Source organism: Leptonotus elevatus, chromosome 11 (assembly GCF_054856555.1).
Source record: "Leptonotus elevatus isolate MCC_2025b chromosome 11, RoL_Lele_1.0, whole genome shotgun sequence".
In the NCBI taxonomy this organism is placed as follows: Eukaryota; Metazoa; Chordata; class Actinopteri; order Syngnathiformes; family Syngnathidae; genus Leptonotus; species Leptonotus elevatus.
In genome coordinates this window covers 8,838,186-8,862,512 of record NC_141249.1, presented here as the reverse complement: position 1 = coordinate 8,862,512, position 24,327 = coordinate 8,838,186, and the positions used below count along the sequence as shown (strand labels likewise).

The 24,327-nt window shown below is 37.6% G+C and overlaps 1 protein-coding gene across 2 annotated transcripts in view; it reads right to left on the bottom strand.

Moving 5' to 3' along the window:
- The window catches only part of LOC147165729 (adhesion G protein-coupled receptor D2), an 85,221-nt gene that overhangs the window by 58,334 nt on the left and 2,560 nt on the right, over window positions 1-24,327 (bottom strand). Inside the window, exons 5-19 of one of the 2 annotated variants that reach the window (XM_086088930.1) lie at window positions 22,786-22,971; window positions 22,557-22,636; window positions 22,125-22,409; window positions 21,782-21,893; window positions 21,394-21,531; window positions 21,203-21,305; window positions 20,088-20,199; window positions 19,341-19,396; window positions 19,124-19,250; window positions 18,872-18,975; window positions 15,445-15,547; window positions 14,419-14,572; window positions 14,069-14,202; window positions 12,931-13,046; window positions 11,249-11,369 (exon numbers count right to left, since the gene is read on the bottom strand). In XM_086088930.1, the coding sequence (XP_085945056.1) occupies window positions 11,249-11,369; window positions 12,931-13,046; window positions 14,069-14,202; window positions 14,419-14,572; window positions 15,445-15,547; window positions 18,872-18,975; window positions 19,124-19,250; window positions 19,341-19,396; window positions 20,088-20,199; window positions 21,203-21,305; window positions 21,394-21,531; window positions 21,782-21,893; window positions 22,125-22,409; window positions 22,557-22,636; window positions 22,786-22,971 (1,931 nt within the window). The remainder of the gene's footprint in view (window positions 1-11,248; window positions 11,370-12,930; window positions 13,047-14,068; window positions 14,203-14,418; window positions 14,573-15,444; window positions 15,548-18,871; window positions 18,976-19,123; window positions 19,251-19,340; window positions 19,397-20,087; window positions 20,200-21,202; window positions 21,306-21,393; window positions 21,532-21,781; window positions 21,894-22,124; window positions 22,410-22,556; window positions 22,637-22,785; window positions 22,972-24,327) is intronic. The other variant, XM_086088931.1, reaches the window with a different exon arrangement.

Here is a 24,327-nt window from a genome sequence, read left to right as displayed (position 1 = left end):
CATAGCTTGGCCAACAATTCTTTCAAGTAAAGCATGAATTGGATAATTAGTCAATGGCATACAAGAAATGAAGTGAACGCCTGGTTATGGAATGTAATTAGTTCATATTTGTCTTGTAAAAATTGTGTGTTTCTATATCACGATTCTTCATAAAGCTGCTGTCCCTGCATCAGAGATCTGTGTGAGTGCCGTTTTGTGTGCTGCACTGCCACAGTGGCACGGTGCATCCATCATGATAAACAGGCAGACTTGGCGACTGTCACATGCAATCACACTTCACTACGGTTCGTAGGGCCTCAAAGTGAAAATGAATGGTAGTTCAACGACATGAAGACTTCATATATCATCGTTTTTTTTTCTTTTTTGCTATCACTGTCTTTTATTTGGAGGTAGACGCTTGCCCCCTTTTTTTCGCAAAGCCCAATTTAGTTGCTATTTTTTTGACAGTATCTGAAACATAATGTGGGTTAATGGAATATTGAATGTAACTAGAGATGAGTGAGTACGGATACCCAAGATACCCGGCCTTATCGGTACTCACGACGATACTGGCATCGGGCGCCCTTGTAGCACCCTATAATGTAATCATTTCCTAAAAATAAAATAAAACCTGAAATTGTAATACAAATTACACTTAACTTGATCGAAAGCGTAATAAAACCCAATGTTGTAATGTTTTTTTTTATTTATTTTTTTTAAACCTGATTGATATTGTAATAACCCTATTTACTGATAATGTTTTATGTTATGTATATTATATCATACCCTAGAAGTATTTGCGGCAGAGCAGTTGTAATCAAGTGGGCAGAGCTTAATTTTATTAACTCTGCAGAGTTGGTTTAACACTAAATCAACTCTGTCAAATAATATAACAAATAATAACTAATAATGTATATATATATATATATATATATATATATATATATATATATATATATATATATATATATATATTACATTATCTGTTAAGTTCTACATTATCAGTTTTGAAGATTAAAAAAAATCCACCTTTAAATGTAATAAATCCCCCAATAATCCATCCATCCATTTTCTTAACTGCTTGTTCCCCACATGGGTCGCGGGTGTGCCCGAGCCTATCCCAGCTGTCTTCGGGCAGTAGACGGGGTACCCCCTCAAGTGGTTGCCAATAATGTTAGAGGGTATTACGTTATCATAAAAATGTCATTACAATGACAGTCAGGATTTTTTTTTTTATTACAGTTGTATCGGTACTTGGTATCGGTATCTGTGACTACTCAAGATTTCAGTATTGGTATTGGTCCGGAAAAAGGGGTATCAAACATCCAATAATATTACGTTAATTAATAAGTCATATGAAGAGAGGCTTGAGCTATAGGTTTTATTATGAACTCTAGTACATGACACTTCATCTGAAACTATAAATTGCAAATACTGTACCGATACCAACCCAGACACCCTCTAACAACAACAATTTACACTTGTAATTTCATGTAAGACTAAGTCTTTAGTTACCTCAAACAACATGGCTTTGAAATGTGGGAGGAAGCTGGAGTTCCCAAAGAAACCCCACACAAGCATGATGAGAACATGGAAACTCCACATAGGGGTGGCATGAGCCAATATTCAAACCCAGAACCTCTCAGCTGTGAGGCATAAATGCTAATACTACCTCACTGTGCTCCCTATTTTGTGATTCCATTTTATGTTAATATGTAACAAGTTACTTCACAATGGTCAAACGAATTAAAAATGCTGACGTTAAAGCAGAATTCCAGAAAAAAACATATGACATAAAGCCATAATTTAACATGACAAGTGTTAACTGTTATAATCATCAAATTTGCAACCACTTGAAAGTCAAACGAGGGATAATAATGTCAGCCGTGCAGCTGTTGCAGCTCTCTCACACCATGGCAAGGATTGCCTTTAATGTAGTAATGACTCTGAAATGACACTGTGCTTAAAAAAGAGGCGGAGATGAGATGATAGGTCTCTCTACCTCCCTCGCTCTCTCCCTAACCTGGCTCAGGCACAGCTCTTGCTAGCCAAGCTGTTTGATTGGCACATGCTTTCACTTAACGAGGGATAATTACCAAGGAAAACAAGTGTGAGACCACATCTGCTCAGTGTAAAAAGAGGACCAGGCCTGGTGCAATCTGTCAGATGGGGCTTTCAGGTTGTGTGTGTGCCTGTCTGTGTGTGTGACTGAACGTTTTACCCACCTTCTACGGCCTGAGTCCAATACAAACCCTCAAGGATCCACACTCCGCCTTGTCCCGACAAGAAGCAGATTAATAGGAATCAGCATGTGGCTGTAAACACTCAGCGGGAAGCGCATATATCTGCGCACACTGATGTGCATAGGAAATGACCTAAGCTATCTGTAGGGGACAAGGCAGGGGCCACCCCAGGAAGGGGCGAGAGGCCAGTGGGGACTACGATACCCTCTACTATCCCAATCAGTGTCCTGCTGGCTGAGCTGTGGTTTCTTAGCTCACATTGTCAATGTTTTGTTTGCTTTCACACAATGCTGGTATTGTGGTTAAATACATGAGTGGCTGCTACTGTCAATAAATCACTACTGCATGGACATTGCATTGTGCTGACGAAAGACCTCCTGAATTTAGAGTGTACAGTATTAATTAGTGCCAGGTAACCTAAGTAGGCTTAAAATATTCTTCTTGTGCTAAATTTGCAGAGGTGGTAAATCCAGGTCCAGAAAGTAAAAACCCTGCCACGATTTGGCTTTAGCCCCAGCTAGCTAGCACCCATGGTGCTCGTTTACCTGCTAGGGAGCTAGCTAGCTAGGTAGCATCAGAAGCTAAAGCCAAAATGTGGCAGGGTTTTTACTTTCTGGACATGAATTTGCCACCTCTGTAAATTTGAGGACTCTTGAAAATTCATACTTACTGTCAGATTAGAGATGATTTTTTTATTTAAATATAAATTGATTGTGAGCCACCAATGAAGACACTGAAACATTCAACAGAATGAATGATTTGATATTTCGCTAACTTTAAATTTGTGTGCCGTCAGGACTTTTATGGTGTGCCGCAGTAAATGAATGAAATTTCACTTCATTGTTAAAAAAATAATTTATTCTTGACAAATAATTTATAAACAATATATATTTATCTATCTATGCCAGTGACTTATAGTGACAGACAGAAAAAAAATCACTTAAAATATGTGTCTTGGCTCTGTAAAGCTTAGCTCAGGAAATTTGGTGCGATCCCTAGTGGACTTGTGACTGCTGTGATGGTACGTCGTATGATTTCTTTATTATTGTTATCCCTTCATATCAACTATATTGAGTGATTGGATGAATATGTGCATTATGAATTCAAAAGTTTCACTTGTGGGGCCTCTGCTGTTTTGTTTGTTTTGTTGTTGTTTTTTGTTTGTTTGTTTTTTCATCAGCGTCCTAACTGCATAATTTGCAATTCCAGTCCAGCACACTTAGCTATCTAGCAAAACTGAAGGAACACTTCCTTAAGCTGCATGGAAATTGGGAATACAAGAACACAACACTTTCTGAATTCAAGGTGAAGCGAGCCACATTTGATGAAAAGGCTCACCCTGGTCATTTTGTTCACTGGAAAACCCTATACCTATATGTCTTGAATTTAAAAAAATATATATTCAATAAAGAAGGGTTCTGTGAATGTGCATAGGAAACTGGCGGGGTTCAGTACCTCCAACAAGGTTAAGAACCACTGCACTTTAAGTTATACCATACTAAGTCTACCTCTGCTATGTGGTTTAAATCTTAAATTCATAAAAAACAACAGCAAAATAGGTATGATACATTATCCATCTACCCAAATGATTCTAGAAAAAGAACAGACAGCACTGCTTATTTGCTTTGACCTTAATGCAGTGAAAAGAAAATGTCTCAATGTGAATTGGCACTAATATTTGACAGCCTTTTAACCTCCCGACACTCTAACCCCCACTTCAACTCTATCCCGCCATCTCCCTGCCACCCACTAGAAGAACAACATGGTTTTGCTTTCTTGCCCTGTGCTGACCCAGTTCTCACTAATTATCCACAAAGTATGCATCAAAGCTGCAGAAATTCTACAGATCGACTGCAGTGTGGCAGTGTAACAGAAACCAGGACAATTTGGAACCTAATCACAACCAGCCAACACTGCGTGAATACTCTGAATATGTATGTACTGTATACGTGTAGACCCACAAAACTGGATTTCTGTGAGCAACGGCAACAAAGGAGATGGATATACAAATAGCGTGGCCCTTGTGTCAAAACTGATCATTTTGGCTGTTCCCCCTCCAACACTGTCAAATGCCAGGGGGTGTGAGGGTGATGCAGGGCGATGAGATCATTAGTTCTGAAAGTGATGAAAGGGCACATCTGCTAGGGTTAAAACTTCAACTTCTAATCCTCATCTTCCTAATTTTTGACACTCCAGCTGCCCTTTGTGAGGACCCAAGAAAAAATCCTCACAAGGCAGAAGTCCTCCCTACAGTCGTTTCAAACTAAAATCGTTCTTCAAAAGCCAGAAAGATGTGTAGACCCACACACAGGTAAGGCGAGACACAGGCAAAAATGATGGTTTGCTTTCTTATGACACAGACTATTACCAAATTGAGCAGGCAGGTAATTCTAAGCCAAATAAATGTCAGCAGGTTTAACACAAGGAGGGGTCTTACAACGGTAGGACCCCCCCCCCCCCCCTCTTTTAACAGGAAGAGTTTATGCGCTCTATTTTTCACATCTGATATTACACAGTTTCTTGACTTCTTCTTTGTTTCAAGTCGAGAATACAGGATTTCAAAAGACCCATTTTAGTCTTATTCTTTTTTTATAGAATATTAACTTTATTCTGTCTGTAAAAATGCAATCCTACAAATGATGACCACAGCACACTCATTTGAATTCAAATATGTACATAAAAGTGAAAAATCTAAGAAAACATGCAAACATGAAAAAGGAAAAATAAGTACAAGTTGAGACAAAACACTATAAATATACAACTTAAAAAAAGGCTGTTCAACATCCTCATTATATGTGGCACCTCGGAGAGGCTTGGTGGGAATCAGTCTGACCTTGGTATCCTGTTTGAATATTGTTTTAATGCTGCAGCTGGTAATTGAGGAAGCAACACAAACAGGACTCCTTTTCAAAGGGAAAGTTATTTTCCCCGGCAATGGAAATGCAAACAATCATGTCGCGCATTTGTTTGTTTTTCAACCGCACCTCATAATTATCAAAGACACTAATTAAAACATGGATTTATAAATAAATCTACATGATTATACCTATGACTACTTTAACTTGAAAGTTTTCATCATCCTTACATTATTTTTTAAGTCTAGAACATAATGGACATGTTTTTGTTTAGCAACATTAAAAATGTATCATTATCGCATGTGCCCAGCACGCCTGTATCAAAATCAAGGGGCTTTAGTTTTTCAAATTTCAGCTTGAGCCTTTGGTAAGGAGTTTGTTCTTGCTGTGCTTGATTGTGTGGATTTCTCTTACTAATCTGGCTTTTTTTTTTCAACATTTCAGGATCAGCACAAAGTGTATAGAAAATGGATGGATGGATGTGGACGGATGGATGTGGACGAAGGGATGGATGTAGCTGGACGGACAGATGGATGGATGGCTTTGGATGGATGGATGGATGGATGATTATCCATCCATTTCATATACTGCTTGTATAACTACATCTTAAATTGTATTTATTTCAAATAAGAAATTTGAAGAGAATTAAAAATTGCCCTAAATCAGTTTTCCAAGTTCATGCAAGAAAAAACATATTTAAAAGTTGTTGACCAGTGTTATATTTGACCCATAACTCTTTATAAAATGCTAGCATTAGAATAGTTTTATTTATTTAAATTGTCAGTGTGTATTATTTAGTGCCATCTAGTGGTGAAATAATATTTCATTCCTTAAAAAAAAAAAAAAAGATTAATTTCAATAATATGCAAAAAATATGTTCAATCACATCAATGTACTTTTTTTTTTTTAATGTAATCGTAGGTCTAGTAATCACTAATTATATTACATAGGTTGTGCCGTACCTTACAGGAGGCTGACATGTTTTGCTGCCATCTTTCTACTGCGGATAACTAAAGGAGAATAACTTTGTGAACATAGTTAGTCCTGGTGGTGATTGCAGCTCGTGTCGGACCCAATGGGTCGACCACCGCTTACCTTCCACAGCTGAGGCCTGCAGGTGGTCATCGCTGAGTCCCGTGATTCGGGCTCTCCCCACTTATCTCCCTCTGTTTTGCTCTCGCTAGATTTTGCTAGTGTCTCCCGCTAACTGCTCTTGTTAGCCGCTCTAGCTAAGTTCTTGCTAGCCACTCTTGCTCCTGCTCACCGAGCTGCTCGCTCGCTCACTCCGTAAAGCACTGTAGTGTGTTCTTCAAAATTGTTGCATTCTATTAGGTCACCACTAGAAGGCACTAAATAATACACAGTGTCACTTTAAAACTAAAATTGTTCATGCAAGTAAATTAAAATAAACTACTGTGTCTCTCTGGACAACAACTCCTTCCACATCTTCACATTTTCGTTCTAACTTCAGTTCCTTCACCACCCTTCGTTGTTGTCTTCCACCTCTTGTTTCACTCAACCTCACCCGCCCTCAAAGTTGTTGATAGTTGGATGTTATGGCCTAATAATAGGATGGACAGCGCAGGGCCAAGAGACTATTATACCTAGGTAATGGATAGTGCCAAAACTTTTGAATGACATTGCCCAGAGATTGGATGACAGTCGGTGGAGCGATTTATGGGCCCCGCAAATACTCCCTTGCCCCCTCACCACATGTGCCATTTATCTCTCACTTGATAAGTAGATGAGGCATGCCTGTATTTATGGTAAAGATGCTCATAAAATGTACTCCGTGATGCAAGTTCAAATACACTCAAAAGAATCCTGAAACTTTGCAAATGTGCCGTTGTCTTTGTTTGAATGATTGAGTACCTTGTGGATGAATGGATGGATGGATGGATGGATGGATGGATGGATGGATGGATGGATGGATGGATGGATGGATGGATGGATGGATGGATGGATAGATAGATAGATAGATAGATAGATAGATAGATAGATAGATAGATAGATAGATAGATAGATAGATAGATAGATAGATAGATAGATAGATAGATAGATAGATAGATAGATAAATAGATAGATAGATAGATATTGCAGGTGCCTGGTCTAAAATAGATTAAGATACAAAAAGTACTGCAAAGATTCACTTCAAAATTTGAAAAGGAATAATCATATACTGTAAATGTTGAATAAGCTATACTGTTTAATCAGGACATGTCACACTTGAAAAATAAACATTGGTTAATTTAAACTCAAATTGCCTGATTACAGGGTAGAGCAATAGCTCAACTGAGAGAAGTCCAATAGTGGAAGCATATTACAGTTGGTCACAAGGGAAGAGGAGGTGTGGAAACGTACGTTTGAGCGCGATGAAATGTCAACATTATCTGTTTTATTGATTCAACAGTAAAAACTTGACGTGTTAGGTTTATGTCGCTTTTGGCTCAGGCCAGTAAAAAATGACAGGCAAAGAACAACAACAAAAATGCTATAAAACCCTTTTTTTTTTTATTCCCTTTCATTTTCAGTTTTGCATGTGCCTTTTAATTGGAGGTGACCAGTCTAAGATGTACCCTGCGTTTGGCTTGACGTCAGCTGGAATAAGCTCCAGCATATACACACAGCCCTGGTGAGAATAAGCGGTATCGAAGGTGGATGGATGGATATTAGGCATGCATTTCTGTTCAAGTTTCACATAATGTATTTCTTTATCGAAAAACTGCTCTGGTAAGATTCACACTTTTACAGATAAGTAGACTCCCCACTTAAAGCAACACTAAGGAACTTTCAGTTTATATTGATTATTGCGGCGACAATAGCGGTAATGTTATGCTTGAAGGAAGACCACATTTCTCATGAGGACAAGGCGCATTGTGTCGTTTTTTTAGGTCATGTCAGCGAGTAAAAGCTGGGCTAACGTTGATTCTTGACTGTCCTTTTATCTGAGTAGCTTCCCTTCCACTTTTTTTTTTTTTGTCTCCTCAGAAAAAACTTTTCAGTTGTTTTGCAGCACCTGCCAGGAAAGCAGTAATCATGCGTCTACATTCAAATTGACTTCTGTCTTTGTAACGAATGGGGAAATGGGGGAGTGACGTATGCCATAAAGCAGTCAGCACATTTGTAGTTTTTTGTGTGGCAGTGTTCCTACCATTCTCCTCAAAGTTGCTTAGTGCCAGTAAAAATGATACAGACTCCATGAGGCCATAGCAAAGGTACCATTCAACTAGTTTTAAGACGATGTTTCTTCTTTGGTAGCCTACGTCGCCGGCTTGCCGGGCCAATCGGCGCGCATAAGAGCCCATGATTGCCACATTGATTCAGATGTGCGTGCCATTGCCACGAAAGTTAAAACAACCCAGTAGCTTTCATTCAGGGTCTGGCTGTTTGTGTTTGCTTTTTGCACATTTATTTAGTTAGCCAGCCCCAGTACCATACGTGTGTGTTTGTTCGTTCTGCAGTCCTTCTGTTATGTGCCTCGTACCTACATCATAAATTCGAACGGTCATTTTAAGCTCACTACTCATTCGACATTGCACTTCAAGAGTTGGAAAGTGGCCCAACATTCGGGAGCGTGTTGAGGTATCGCCTGTGAGTGTGTGGTTCGTTTCGTTGTGCCCTGCCCCGTCTCATGTCCACCCTTTTGCTCAAGTGTACCATTTTCTCCACCTGCCCGGCGACTACTCCATGTGACTCCATGTGCGCTACCCGCTCAACTAACATCAATTACGTGCCCCGGCAAGTAACATCCTGGCTCGAGGAAGCAGCCAATCAGGAACGAGCGTGTATTTAATTGGCAATGGTTTTGATGGCTGTACATGCATATTCAGACTAATTTCAGTATGATTTTTTTTTTATGCCAATGTATGCATTTGTGACCACTGTTGATTTGTTGTTGTGTTTGTAGTAAAGGCAATGTAACACAAGTTTGGCTATAAAATAAATGTTGTGAAACGTGTAGCTCACTGTTGTGCTTTTCTAAAAGTAGCTTGCGGTGGAAAAAAAATTGGAGACCCCTGGGTTACAGTATAATGCTATAATTTTTTTAAGTAATCCACTTTTTTTTACAGTGTGTCACTGAACAGGTTTTAGTGGGAGTCAATGCACAATCCCTATATATGTAGCTGAAACTTATATCTCACATTCAGGGCTCTATATTCTTCGACAGAGCATTTTCTTCTTCTGCCATGCAAAGCCTCTCACGCACTGAACCAAAAGAGGAGTTGCTTCGACCAGCCGCAAAGCTCGTCAGCAATGTTCAAACTGCACGTTTCTAACTTTTGCTAGGCCCAAAATATAGAGCCAATAGAGTTGAGCAGAGAGCAAAAAGTCATCATTAATACTGAAATTCACAAGAAACGAAAGCGATGTGTTTATCTTCTCACAAACCTTAAAAGATTGTGCCTTGAATCAAAGCTCTCACCCTGCCTTGATAAATGAGTCCAAAGGTTTATATTCCATTACACTCAAGCTTTTAGTGACCACCTCTTGTATCACTGCAGCAAAAACAGCATGCACTCTGCTTGGAAGACTTCAAACTGATAAAGTGTATATCTCTAGAAATGGCAGTCAATGTGTTGAGAACTCACATTCCCACAGTATATGCCTACAGGGGTAAAATACAGTGAATACAACAATGAGAGGGAATGAGATTAAAGAATAAAAGAAAACAGATTGACAGATGGATAGAACAGGAAACAAAAATGATATTACTCTAATGAGTAAAGATCAATATATTCAGGCAAATTAGCACAGCAGAACCATGTGCATTCATTATCTTCATGAAAAACAATATTAGCAGTAAGGAAGAGGCTATTTGTGTCAAGTAGGACACTTGACTTAATTATCAGACAACAGCTAAAACCATTATTGATTATGTCCTTAAAATACAGCTCAATTAAATATACTGCAGCAGATTGATGCTGAGAACAACTACCACCCTCTCACAATTACATGACTTAATTCCTTCTAATTATTTGATGAAAAAAAAAAGTGAGGGGGCGGGAGGGGGGGCGGGGGGTTAATCAGAGAATTAAGGGAATAATTGTCTGTACAAATTTACAACAAATTGTCAACAATGTTGCAACACAAAGGTAACAAATGTATAATTGGACTGCAATATAGACCCTCTCTAAAAATCTGTGGCAAATCTATCCTTCAAATTTCAGCACTAAAAGCATTTATTCTGCTCAGCACAATCATATTGACCTTAGATTGCCTATGACAGGAATAATGCAAACAAACAATACAAATGCAATTCTACTGTTAAAATAAAACCACATCTCTTCGTCTTTTTTTTTTATTACCCCAATTTCTGCATCAGCCTTTGCCACTGACAAATAAAAGCCTTGACAGTCCGTGTACATCCAGCGAGAGGAGAATGTATAATGGAAAACCTTTCAACAAAAACCAAAAAAAGCAGGATATAGTTTGTAACTAGAGATATTTTTGAAATTGCTCTTCAGTTTTGTTCTGGTTGCAGTTTTGTGTAGCGCTTACATTTTTATTATGCATTGCAACAAATGGAGGGTGAATTTAATTCTGAAGTTATGCAGTTCGATTAGTGTGGAACCACCATGCATGTTTACATCTCTGCAAATTCAGAACAATGCGACATTTGACTATGTATAATCCAATATGATGCATGAACACCTATTTTTTTCTGAATCATTTCTTATCAGGAATTATTTATGATGACTTTACCACTGTAAATAAATATAATATTTAAGGCCCCTCGCACACTGAGCTAATTCAAAATTTTAATCACAGGTGAACAGCATAGTCACAGGTGGAACCAACCATCAAAAATATCATGTGGTATCATATGAGCTTTCACAACAAACATTTCCTGCAATGAAGCGAGATCTGGATGCTGCCAAGCTGTACCAATTTAGTACAGCATACACAGTGTGTGTATGAATGCACATTCATTTTAAATGGTAACTCTCTTTACACTTTCTCTTGTGAATAGTGTTATCAATTTACAATGACATATTCAATACTAAACATGATCAGGTTTGTGATTTCATAGTGATCCAGATATTTTTTTCAATTATAAAATATGTCACTTTATTAAATAATACGAACACAATAATAATAATAATCATATTATTATTATTATGTATGCTTGCAAGGTGCAACATCTTTGCAATTGTGTAGTTTGGTGCGTACCTGTAGTGAATTGAGGATGATGAAGATGTAGGCCATGACAATGGAGAATGGCACAAGGACACCACACAGCCACGTCAATCCAAGAATGGGCAGCAGAACCAAAACTGCTTTAACAGCAGCCCTGTGATCATATGACACTATTGTGAGGCATACAGTACCCATGCATGATTTTTAAACACACTCACAAATTACAAGTGAGTCTAAATATGTCGGCAAACCATCAATTGGTATTCAAATCTTCTTTTATGACTATGCACACTTTTCTAGATTTTTTTCTACTTCTTAGGATATTTTTGAGCAACCTTGAATAACTAGCAGTTCCACACAGTGGCTGTGTGGCTTGGAAGACTCACGGGGTGACAACTTCCCACCTTAAATCTCATTTAATTCTGTTTAGAGTGGAATTAGCTTCCCACTCAGGTGACTGCCAAACCACACCAGCTGTGAATGCGTGTGTTCAAATTGTGACATGGATGGCGGCAGGCCCCGGCTTATTCATTGGAGGAATTTGTTTGAGTTTCCGAGATGGCTGCCACCCAGGGGTGCCAAACGGTTCAAGGGCAGCTTTGAAAATTCTTATAGTGTGCCTACTGTGAGGCCTGGTGGGCTGAGGTTGAGGGAAAAAAAATACACACTTTTGACATAATTTTCACCAATAGAATCATTTACAAGACTTCTGGTCGGAAATCTACTGGATCACATGTGGGAGAGATTCACACAGATTAGCCCAGGAACACAGCTGTGATGTTTTTGCATGGCAACGTATGAATGAAAAAAACAGGCCAAGATTTGTTACACACATAATTACAATGAAAATTTAAAACCCAAGCTAATTATTTTCATATTGCAACGGTTTATGTGATTGGTTGGTTTATTTGATTGGATATATGGGTTGCAAACAGATTTTTGGCTGCACTTTGAATGACCAATCACCATACGTTTTGATTGTAGAGACTAGAGAGACAAACGTGTAGCACTATTTTTTTCACCCTCTAATGACCTCTAATTTAAATGATGTTGCCAAAAAAAATACACATTGAATTAGAGCTTAATATAAAATTTTGACATTTTTCTTTTTAAAATGTTATTTTACCAACATGCTTATTCCGTTAAAAATGAATACATTAAAAAAAGGCGGACAACTAAATACATCCCAGCCCATGTTTTATCGTTTAAATTGTAGAAATATTGTACAAAACTTCAGTAAATGTGGACTTTTTGTGTAAATAACATTCCTAATTTGTTATTAAAAATGTGTGAGGGTAAAAAAAAAAGCAGAATCGCATTGCAAACATGAATTTTCATAATAGAGTAAGATTAATTTAGAAATTAAACTGTAAATATCATAATATGTTACCTAATTGTCAATGCAGGAAAAAAAAGCCACTTTGTCTGAATTAATTCATGTGTCTGATGAAAAGTAAAAGACCCTAAAACATTCAGGGACATTGGGGTTGAAAGCATTTGAAGTGGTTCAAAACTGATGAATATTTTATGGACAACACTAATATAATCAATTCAAAATGTATTTCTATCTTATTTGATGAATGAGCCTCACTGTTTTACAAATGACAAATCCTTTTCTCTGGTGCCTTCGGAAGACAGCCGCCTCTTCCAAGGCCTGCAGCGCTGGTGAAAAATCTTTAAAAAAAGGACAAATTGCGCCCCCTCATGGCCAGTACCTAACTTGCTCGTAGGTTTGTTCCAATGGACTGGCACCCATCGCCAGCATAATGGACCTCCTTTTAGCTGTGGAAATAGTGATGACCACCACTCGAGTCAATACCATGACATTCACCTGTAATGAAAAAAAACCCATAAATAAAATACTGATACCTACATAATTTATTACATATAAAAATGAGGGGGGAAGGGGAAAAAAAAGAAATTTAAGAATCCCCATAAAATGTTTTTCTTTGCCTGACCACCTCACATTAGACATGCTTTTCCAGCATTGTGGACGATTGTGGACGAACACGACTGAATTGTTAAAGTACAAAATAAATACATTAATACATAAATGATAATAATAATAATAATAATAATAATAATAATATTGCCAGCACCTCAAACTCACCAAGCAAATGAGCCTTGACCCCATTCATAAACCAACTCGTTGCAACTTAAAAATTGCATTAGCAGAAAATAATGGTGTGAGGTGCCACAAATATTTTAATTTTAATTGAACCACACACAGCATGGTGTAAAGGTAAAAATTATTTCTCAAGCTGTTGTAGCTATAAAAGGAGAGAGGCATTTGGCTTCATTCATTTACTGCACGTATGCATGTCGGAGACTCTCCATGCTTTGCTTTAATTAATTTGATGTATAATCGCTTAACTAATGTATACACAAACAATTAAAAGATGTCTATACCTATCTGGAAATAAACAAAATATACAAAAAAGCAAGATAAAGAGGTTTGTAAGGGTAAGTAGTATTTTTGGTGTATTGTACACAATAGAAAATATTATTAAACACACCATAAGCGCAACATCAATTTGAATTTTGAGTCTCTTGTTGCAAGACAGGTTTTAGGCATACAACAAGTGAATATTTTTTGCATGTGGTATGATCACTCATGTCAGCAATGATCAAGATACATTACACTAGTGCTGGGGGGGAAAAAGTCGTACAAAAATGTATGACTTGAAACTACAATTAATAATTGTTCAACCATATTTGCGATTGCCAAGACCAAATGATTGCCTGAGTAATCGATGGAATCATTGATAGGATAATCGATTCTAAAATGATCCGTTTGTGACAGCCCTAGATTTTACGGTAAATTGTGTGATGGTGCAGGGGTAATTTACTGACCATGATGATGAAAATGACAGGCCCAGCAAAGCCCCAGATGGCACCGTTCTGAACACTGAGCCAACAGTAGCCGTCCGCCAAGTATTTGCCTGAGGCCGAAGCCAGCGTAATGGTGACTATGAGCACTGGCAGACCTGTAGGCAAGACGAGAACAAGAAACAACAATGGAGAATTAAATGATCGGTGTACAGTGTAATATTAAAATAAAAATATAGGAATAAATGTGGGCAAAATGGAAGATGGCACAGATGAAGGGCAAATCTGAAATTGGAAAATACTATTTTTATATTAAGGTGTTCTTTTAAAGGTAGCAAAAGAACTGAGAATATGCCAAGATAAAATCGTTTTACCCCAGCCGATGAGATAATAATACTTCATGTGCCTTTCTTCGCTGAGGTTGACCGCAACCACCTTGCTCCAAAGCAGCAAACCTTCAACCAGCATCCAGCTAAAGGCAGCCATGAAGAAGAGGTGGAGCAATGCTGCCACAAGTGTACAAGCAACCTACAAACACATCAACACAGGCGGGCCCACATATAAAAGTTAGATTTGCTGTTTCAGATGCTCTATTACAGTTTTTCTCCATAGGTTTGGCACATTTCTTGAAACTGTGATGACATTTTCAAAACTGCAAGCTCATTTGGCCAAACAGAGTTACATTTGTGCACAACCTACCGGTTAATTAGCAAAAGCACATATCTATCCCAAAACTAGTCACACATGCTTCACTCCAAGTTCCTTTCCCAAACAAAGAGTCGGTACTGTCGCAACTGCAAAGATCCTTCTCAATTGATTAATTTATTTATTTATTTTTAAGCATGATTTAGTTTTTGGAGAATATATAGACTTGGTTTACTTGGCAAAAACAAACAAACATATACAGCATATGCATTCACTATCCAACACAACTTTTCAGGAAATCTGTTTGTGTATTGAAAATGTAGAATATTTTACATATTTGGATGATCATTTAAAAGCCACAGCGATCTGTCTAAAAAGCCTCTTTTTCAATGACAGGTGACCTACTCAATAATCACTCAGGCTATTTTGTACATCTGTAACCATTTAATGAATTTTCAAAAATCAGCCCCAAGAAGCTCACTCTAACATGACCTTGGGTCAAAGGATCAACTAGTGACTATTGACTGGCCATTGGGTGTTGAATGATTGAGTACAACATTATTGGAACGATTTAGATTTCTGTATCAGTTTATGCTTAACTCGTTTAAAAACACATTTTGCATATTAGTATTACTATGATACTGAATTTCAACTACAGTATGTATCATATATTGAATGCAAAATTTCACTACCTGTTAAAAAGTCATTTGTTTGTCACTAGTTTCAATGTGTGTAATTATGCCTTTGTACTGCACCTTGTTGTGAATAGCCGAGCCACTGCACAGCAGAATCACTTGAGCACAGATCAGAGCAATAAACAGGTTCTTATGGATGGATGTCCTGTCAGATCGAGGTATGCTAGTGGAAAAATAAGTGAAAAATCAGTTTAAATTGGTGAAACTCTCACAAAAGGCAATCATTTGAAACCCAAAATTTGAAAATGATATTGATTATTGAATTAAATTATTGCTCACTAAATAATAATACACTTTAATGCTTGTACGCATATCATATGTACAATGCAAGGTTGCACGCAGTACAGTACACAGTAAATAAATGGTGGTAGCAGCTCCTTCATGGCCTATTAGGATCCCATTGTGGCCCTTCTCCTAATTAACAGCCACAAAATGCTACCATAAACCTTTGGAGTAAACGCATGTGTAGACAACTGTAATTAGAAGATTAGCCCTGGTCAATACTCATAGTGGCCACAGAGGAAAAAATATGGTAGCAACCGTGACAATATAGTGCTCTTTTTAGCGAATTGTTGTGACATTAAATCCCATTATAAGACCATTTGAATGCTGCTTTTTTTTTTATACTAGACATTATAAGGCACCCTTGTATATGCGCGCACCAAAACATTTTGCACTATAAAGTATGAGCCATAAGAGCCACTATCACCTGGCCTCTTGGCACCGACCCGGGCCACAAAGAATTTATTTTTATTTTTATTTTATTTTTTGGAGTGAAGGGGTCGTGCCAAGGCGGGTGAGCGTGCAGTGCCAACGTGGGCCGCAGATGCACTTTGGGACTGCTGGGAGCCAAAAGTGTTGCAATATATCTAGAAATCACACATGCAAAATATTTCTCCAATATATGATGGTTAAGGGGTGCCACCATATATTTTGTTTTTGTTTTTTGACTATTAGTAAATTGTGGTCAATGGGTGCCAAAGCGATGTGAGGTAAAACAAAAGACTGCTTCTCAAGAAACTGTAGTGACCTTCATTGTTTCAGTTGGGTATATATAGTCTTATTACATTTTATCATCATATCGGTTGTGTATTTTGAATTTTTACTTTTACAGTCATAGAGGCCAATATAGTTATTTTGTGTTCATTGCATAAAGATAACATCAGCTAGCAAGTGTTTGCTAACCACAGTTAAGCTAGTTAAACAAACCTATTCAAAAAATGGTTACATCATAACATGTTAAGATGGACCAGTAGGTTTTTCTTACAGTATAATAAACCCTGATTGATATTAAATGATAAATTCTTGACTGTTAAAAGAAACAAAACAGTTTTATAGCTAAAATGGCACAGAATAGCTACTAGTAATGACCCAATTATTGTTGATATCATATCTGTAATTGTGTTGTTTGTTTGTTGTTGTTGTTTTTTAAATTTTACAGTCATTTGAGTCTTTATATAGTTATTTTGTGTTCATTACATAAAGCTAACTAAGCTAGCAAAGGTTTGCTGACACAGTTAGATTAGTTAGTTAAAAAAAACTATCTTAAAAATGGTTACATCATAACATGTTAAACTGGACCAATAGGTTATTCCTTTTATAAAATGAACACTGTTTAATATTAAATGAAAAAAAAGTATTGAGAGTTGAAAGAAAAATATTTAGAAGGCTAAAATGGCACCATAGCTAATAAAAATGACCCAATTATTGTTAGTAATCATGCTTAAAAAGTGAGATGAATGTACGTGCAATCAATGTGGTCAATGACTGTGCCGAGTGTGGCGTCACATCTGATTTTGTTGCCGTGGCAGAATGTGCTGCGGGTAGTTGAACTTGACCGCAGCCAACAACCCAACCTTCGCAGTTGCAAACGCAAGATAATCCCTGAATAGCATGGTTACTTTTAGAGAGACATATCCAGTGGGTAGTGGGTGAGTGGATGATGCAATGGTAAAGTGGAGAGGACTGAGCAATTAAGTTTAGGGTTTAGTTCAGCGTTCACCAATCCCGGTCCTCGAGGTCCGGAGTCCTGCAGATTTTAGATGTTTCCGCCCACTACCACACCTGATTCATATAATCAGCTCATCAGGACGCCTGATAAAGATCCTGATCTTTAGTATCAGGTGTGTTGGTAGGCGAAAACATAAAAATCCTGCACGACTCCGAACTCTTGAGGACTGCAATTGGTGAACCCTGGTTTAGTTAATATACACTTTTATTCTTCTATTAGTTAGCCACTAAAGAGAGATTGTTCCTCTATGTGTGTCAGTATTGCTCCTTGTGTGTAATAAAATCAATTCAGCTTTATATGTGTCTAATTTACATCACTATTTCAAAAAATCAGGCTAAACAAACTAAATGAACTTTGATGAACCAAGAGAATATACTACTGTTAAAAACTGTACTGTATTCAACATTTCCCAATGAACTTTGGACAATTACACTAAAAATATCACATTTTACAGTTTGTGTGCTTGGTGGCACCCATAAAATTTCAATCGATTTCCTCAAAATTTAGTTAAAGTCATTTTTTTGATAATTGGAACAAAATGCAGCAATGCCAGCCAAATTAATATTTTCACATTAAAAATTCCTATTTTATATATATATATATTATGTTAAACTCAATTGGGCTGCAGGTCCAAAGTGCGTTCAGCCACGAGGCAGATTATTATTATTATTTTTACTTTCTTCTTTCTATCCATTTATTTTACATTCTTCTTCACTGCAAGCCAATGAAATTATCTTTATAAAATAAATAAAAATCTATTCAGAAAAGGAAATGTCGCTCAGTGGTGCTGTTGCTGCTTTACATCAACAAGTAGCTGTGGCCACATCGGACTACATGGACAATGCATTGAAACCCACATGTTTTATGTGGAAAAACTGTGCAAAGGCCCATGAACTCAACCACATCAAACGGCTGGGAGCCAGGCCCTCTCTCAGCCTCAGCATCATTTATCTCCGACCTCACAAATGTGCTTTGTAAAATTCCCACAGAGACGCCAACATTTCGTAGAAAGTATTCCCAGAAAAGTGGAAACTTATTGCTGAAAATAGGGACCAGCTCCATATTTTCCGCTGTTCATGTCAGCAGTATAAGGCAGGGGTTCTCTCAATACCACGTCTATAAAAAGCTTTATAGCCATGTCAACCTGCACCAAAATGATTGTGCAAAGCAAAAAAATAAAACAAAACAATGTCAGTGGGGCATGAAATCCAATGGTGATCAGCTCAAAACCACAAGAGACTGGTTATATTTTCCACTGTTTCATTTCACTGTGTTTCCACATTTTGGTCCTGGAGTGTTTCAGATTTAATTTTTCAAATGAAGGGGTCATAATATCAAGTTCTGTAAAAGCCATTTGTATGTTTTAACACATTGGGCTTTATATTTGCAGACAGCCGAGGTGCGCACGAGTGTAAAAACTTTATTTTCACTCATTTACTGTAAGGCATGTGATATTGTGCGTGAGCAGGTACTCACTCCAACACAGTGAACAGCATCAATGTCACCACCAGAGCACACAACGACGCTCCCGAGCCGATGAAAGTCAGCTTGGTCAAAACAAGCTCTTCCTCAGGACTCCACTGGGATGCGGTAAAACATGGGCATGTAAAAGAGAAGAGCGGAGGATTATTAAATCTTATTGAATTTGTCCCTCTTTCTAAACAAATTGCAATACAAAAAATATGTTTTAAAACTGGAAGAACACTTGGATTGTCGCTTGTGAGTCACCTTTGGTTTTAAGTAATTCATCAAGACTGCAAAGTTGGTGGTATGGTTGCATAGACAGGAAGTAACACCAGAGCCAGCAAAGATCACACTGCAGCCCTCACTGGACCAGCCACTGGTATGATTATTCCTATGCATCAACACAAATTAGTATACCAAAATTACTAACTCAGTCATTAGATAACACTGATGCAGTCATTATTTTGCTGATGAAACTTACACCAGGCTAAAATTCCAGAAGGCACAGACTGGAGAATATCTCTGTGCATACTCCACCTAGAAGCAGAAACACATTCACCGATATATATATATATATCTTTGGATGGTAAAATGTGTTGAATTTACTTGCAATTTAATGACAATTCTATAGAGGGGCTCATATAGCAAGAGGAGTGAGATTGGAAGAAATTAATGGTATGGGTTCAAGGTGATATAGTAACTCCTTTTTAATATTTAAAAGGTGAAGTATGCCAGTCAACTGTGATTAGGGAGGGACATTTCACTTAATTTAATCAATCAACTAGGAGGAAGATGAAAATCAATGAATTCATTGTTTCTTTTTCCCCCAATATTTTTAATGGGATGGGAGAATCTCTCTCTGAATGTTACAAACTACTGTTTCAACGCCAATGTTGTACTGAGTAGAATAATGCCGCCTGGCCAAGGTAAAGTTCCCACAGCTAAGATTACATCACGGCCTTTTGAAGTGTAAACTATTTGCAGCCAAGTAGTGCACTTCAATTTGCCTGAGTTGCAAGATCACACGATTACCTGGCAATCATTTTAATTCTTAAGACTTAAATCAATGAATCAATATTCCTGCCCATTTGTTACATTAATAATGTTGAGTATTTTTTTTTTTTTTTTACTAAGACCTGGGAAAAATACGCATACTCACACTTTAAAAGCATTGAAAAAGACACCTAACGAATTGTGTGCAGAGAGTAAAAGCAATGCTTATCATTACCACATGTGACGAGGATAGCGAGTACTCGACAGCAACGGGGATCGTTTGGGTCTTTGAAGCATCACGGACAGTGGCTGATATGACAGCAGAAGCCAGGTGACCTGAGAGAATCCTAAGGAAGGAGACACCCTCACTTAATGTCGGTAAACGTATTCGAGAACGGGGATTGGCCTAGTGGTCAATCTACTGAGGGTACATATACAGTAGATCAAGAAACATGGACACCAATGGACAGTTTAGGGTATACTCTTAAACTAACTGAGTGTAGATGCTTTTTTTTTCGCAAGAAGACAAATAAGGAGAAGAGATCAAAGCATATTTCTCCTGTTCTTAAGTTTTTATACTAGCTTCAATAGAATTCTATAGAATAATTTTAAGTTATGTTACTAGTTTATAAATCAGTAAATAGTTTAGGTCGTGGTTATATTAAAGGAATGTTCAGGACATATAAACCTAGTAGGGATCAAAGGTCTGAAACCCACAACAAATAGTGGAGTACAGAGTTCAAAGAAAACATGGTGAAGCAGCATTTAATTGTTATGCTGCAAACAAATGGAATAACATGCTAATAGAAGCAAAGTCAGCCTCAAGTGTGAATATTTTTAAGTCAGTATTTTTTTTAAGTAAAAACTACTCTCTCTCTCTCTCTCTCTCACTCTCTCTCTCTCTCTCTCTCTCTCTCTCTCTCAAAGCATTTTTATTTTATTAATTTTTTTCTTGCACTGTATGCTCTTTTAAGAATTTTAGTAAGCCCTCTTTTATTTCTGTACTCTATTTTCAACCCGTATTTTATTTTGAAATAGCCTGGTCAGAACCATCAAAATGCCCAAAATGGTCCCAATACCACCCAGGGACTAATCCTTAGTTGTTTGTTTTTAAATGCTTTTAAAAGTTGTACTTTTAATCAGGTAAAGCATATTAAGGTACCATGTGTACGAAACGCACTACAGATACATAACACTTGGTATTTTTCTTTTAAAAACTATTGTAAACAAACACTAAAATCAAGACATTTTGGTGGCACTGAGTTAAGAGTGACCATAACTAATCCCTACATTTTCTCCAACCCAACCCAGCATGATAATTTCACAGTATAGGATCGTTAAAATCCCAACCTTTTCACTTTCTCTTGCTGACTTAGAAAAGGCTGTGCCGCACCAGATACAATCTCGTTCAAATGGCTGTAATGAGTGTGAATAAGCATCACATCCTGATGTCCTAAAATCAGAAAATAAATTGTGCTTATAATGCGTAACAAATTAAAGAACAGCAAGACTTTGTTTTGCAACGTGTGTATTTTGGTTACCAAGTTTATGAATCCTCTGTAACTCAGAGTCTGGGATAAGCAGCTCATCCTGGTTATTTCCGCTAACTGTGCTGAAGCTGATGTTAAATGTTTGACAGCAGCTTTCTTCAGTCAGCTTGTGTCTCCTGATGAATACATCTACTCACAAAGACAGCAGAAGCCACAGAGCAAAGAAAACACATGAGTAAATTCAAAGCAGATATGTGCAATGCACAAGAAACAACGTCAAACAAAAGAAATGAATGATGCACACGTCATTCATTCAGTAGACCAGTAAAAATGACTCCCTTTCTGATATGTGTGATCCTCTAGAGAAAGTAACACCAATAAAATATGTGTTAGTTAAACTACTAATATGTCACAGTATTTTCTTAAGATGTTTTAGTACCTATATTCTTGGTAGAAAGTGAGAAGCTTTTTCCTTCAGCAGAAAGTATGTCTGCCAGAGTTTCAGTAAGATTGTCAATGCTATTGACGATAGTAAATGGTCCCATGCTGATCTGTTGAAGAAAATCAGAAAGGAAAAATATTCATCATGTAAGGAATTTTGGCCAATTGACAATTCGATGGGCTTGATAATACATTCACGCGAAATCCGTCTTGCCAAGCTTTAGGCTGTAGAACATTAAATTAAATAAAAAAGGCTCAGCCAGCATCTGTCATTATTTTTAAAAGACAAATTAAATGAAGGCCCATCTTTATCAAATGAGGATGCTTTGTTCAATCCTCACCCCGTCATCTGTAAAACCAATCCACTGTTGAGCCACATGAGGCTCCAGCATCACACTCGACATCTTTACGTAATCTGTCGCAATGGACGCCATGGCCTCTGCTGCATTAGTGCCGGCTGCATGGCTACTAGCCAGAGCAGACCAGCCCATCTCCATCCTTTGGGCTAGAAAGTGGATATCATTGGATGTGAGGACATTTGGCCCACCAGCCTCTATTGTCTCCAGGATATCTTGGGCCAGCAGATGCAGTAAATTTATCTCTCTGTCCCAGGAGGCAACGTCACTCTAATCACACCAAAAAGACAATGATATATTAGTCAATTCAAGTGAACTATTATGCAGGATTATAGTCCTACAATAGTTTATTAAAATTGTGTCTTAAAACTTAACATTTACAACAATAACAAAAGACATTCAGAAAGTTCAACTCACGGGACTGGTTAAAGGGTACTGGCTCAATATGCTGACGAACGGTGTCTTTGGGGAATGGAAAACATCCTGAACTTCTATAACTAACAAAATACCGTTGAATTAACACAATTAGCAAGCTAAAAAGACAATTATTATACTGAAAAGATAGTCATCTTAAACAGTTGTTTCCAAACTGTAATGCACACCTAAAATGTCTTAGCATTATCACAATACACATTGTCAAAGGTACCTTTCTTATACTGGCAGACAGCTCCTCTGAACGAGTCACAATTGTCGTGGCTCAAGCTCCCTGTAACAGGGTCAAAAATGTCACACTCTTCATCAGGCTGAGGGCTGTGCACAAACTCTAAGGAAAATGTCTGATTCTCCAAGGGCTTTCCGTCCAATATGGAGCCCAAAAAGACAGATATGTTACCTAGATTAAAAAAAAAAGAGGAGGGTTAATAATAATAGTAATAATAATAATAATAATTTGTAGGAAACTAATGTAGGACCAAATGTCATGATCGTGATCCATTGTTTAACGTTAGCCAACTAATTTTTTAAGTAGCCTACATTTTTTCATTCTGTTGCACCTAAGAGATTGAAAAAATCCTGATAAGAGTTTGTTCCTGAGCAGCAAGTTGTTCCAGGAGTATAAATATGTTGTCTTTTCTACACATTCATCCCAGTAGGAGGAGCGTGTTGGACTCTCAATAGTCATAGGGGACTATGATGTCAGAATGGGACAGAGTTTGTTTTTATGGGTGGATTACAAGTGATGTGAGTCACAAAACATTTAACAAGAACTGTAAGGAACTTAAATTGAGTAGAGCGGGGGAAACAGGCTAAAGAGAAATTCTGTCAGACCACAAACCCATTAAACATTAACAATGAGCATGTGTGCTTTTACTAACTTATTAAGTTTGCCAAAGTGGGGAAGAACTTCTCTCCACTCTAATTTTTGTGTTGTTTATACTGCAAGTAGTTTAATAAAATCTTGCTTTAGTCAGTTGTTGACTTTCTCTTATACCATATACTACCAAATTCTATCACTGTGTTACAATTTAAGTGTTTTCTTTTATTACTTCAGAACTGGCAACAAAAGAGGTTTTGGTAGCAGTTTGGAGGAACTATACTATGAACACTGTGCATCATACGCTCATTATTTTTTTAAAGTTTAGGATTTGATCATTTTCCTGATATTTTCAAACATTCACAACCACATTCCTTGTATAATCTTTTTTTTTTCTTCGATTTTGTCTTTTAGTTGTTGTTGTTTCCCACCATTTATCTCATCTTGCTTGGCTTGCCCAATGGGTGGAGTCCGCACATAAATGCATCTCAGATTTTTGGCACATGTGAAAGTCATGACGTGTGCACTCCAAAATGAATTTCGAATAGTCTCTTTGTGATTGTTTTTCTTCACAGCAACCATACCCAGCCCTAATACCAGTGCAGCAGCTAAGCTGCAGTGCCAAACCATGTGCATGCACTGGATTTGTGTCTGTTCTTGATGAGATCTTCTTTAATTGAATGTGGTAGCCTTCCATTTTTTTCCCATTCTGATGATGCCGAAAGCTGCCCAATTTACCATTGCATGGGTTGCTGCTCCACAGCGTTGTTTCCATTGATACCCAGTTCTACTTGAAAATCAGTCCAGATGTATTGGGTATACACTCCTTTTCCACAGAGTTCATTTCACTTCTGTTCAGTACCCGATCCCATATGTGAATCTTAGTGATGCTGCCTGAGAATGACTCATCCTTGTCAAATGAGCTCCCAAAGGTGT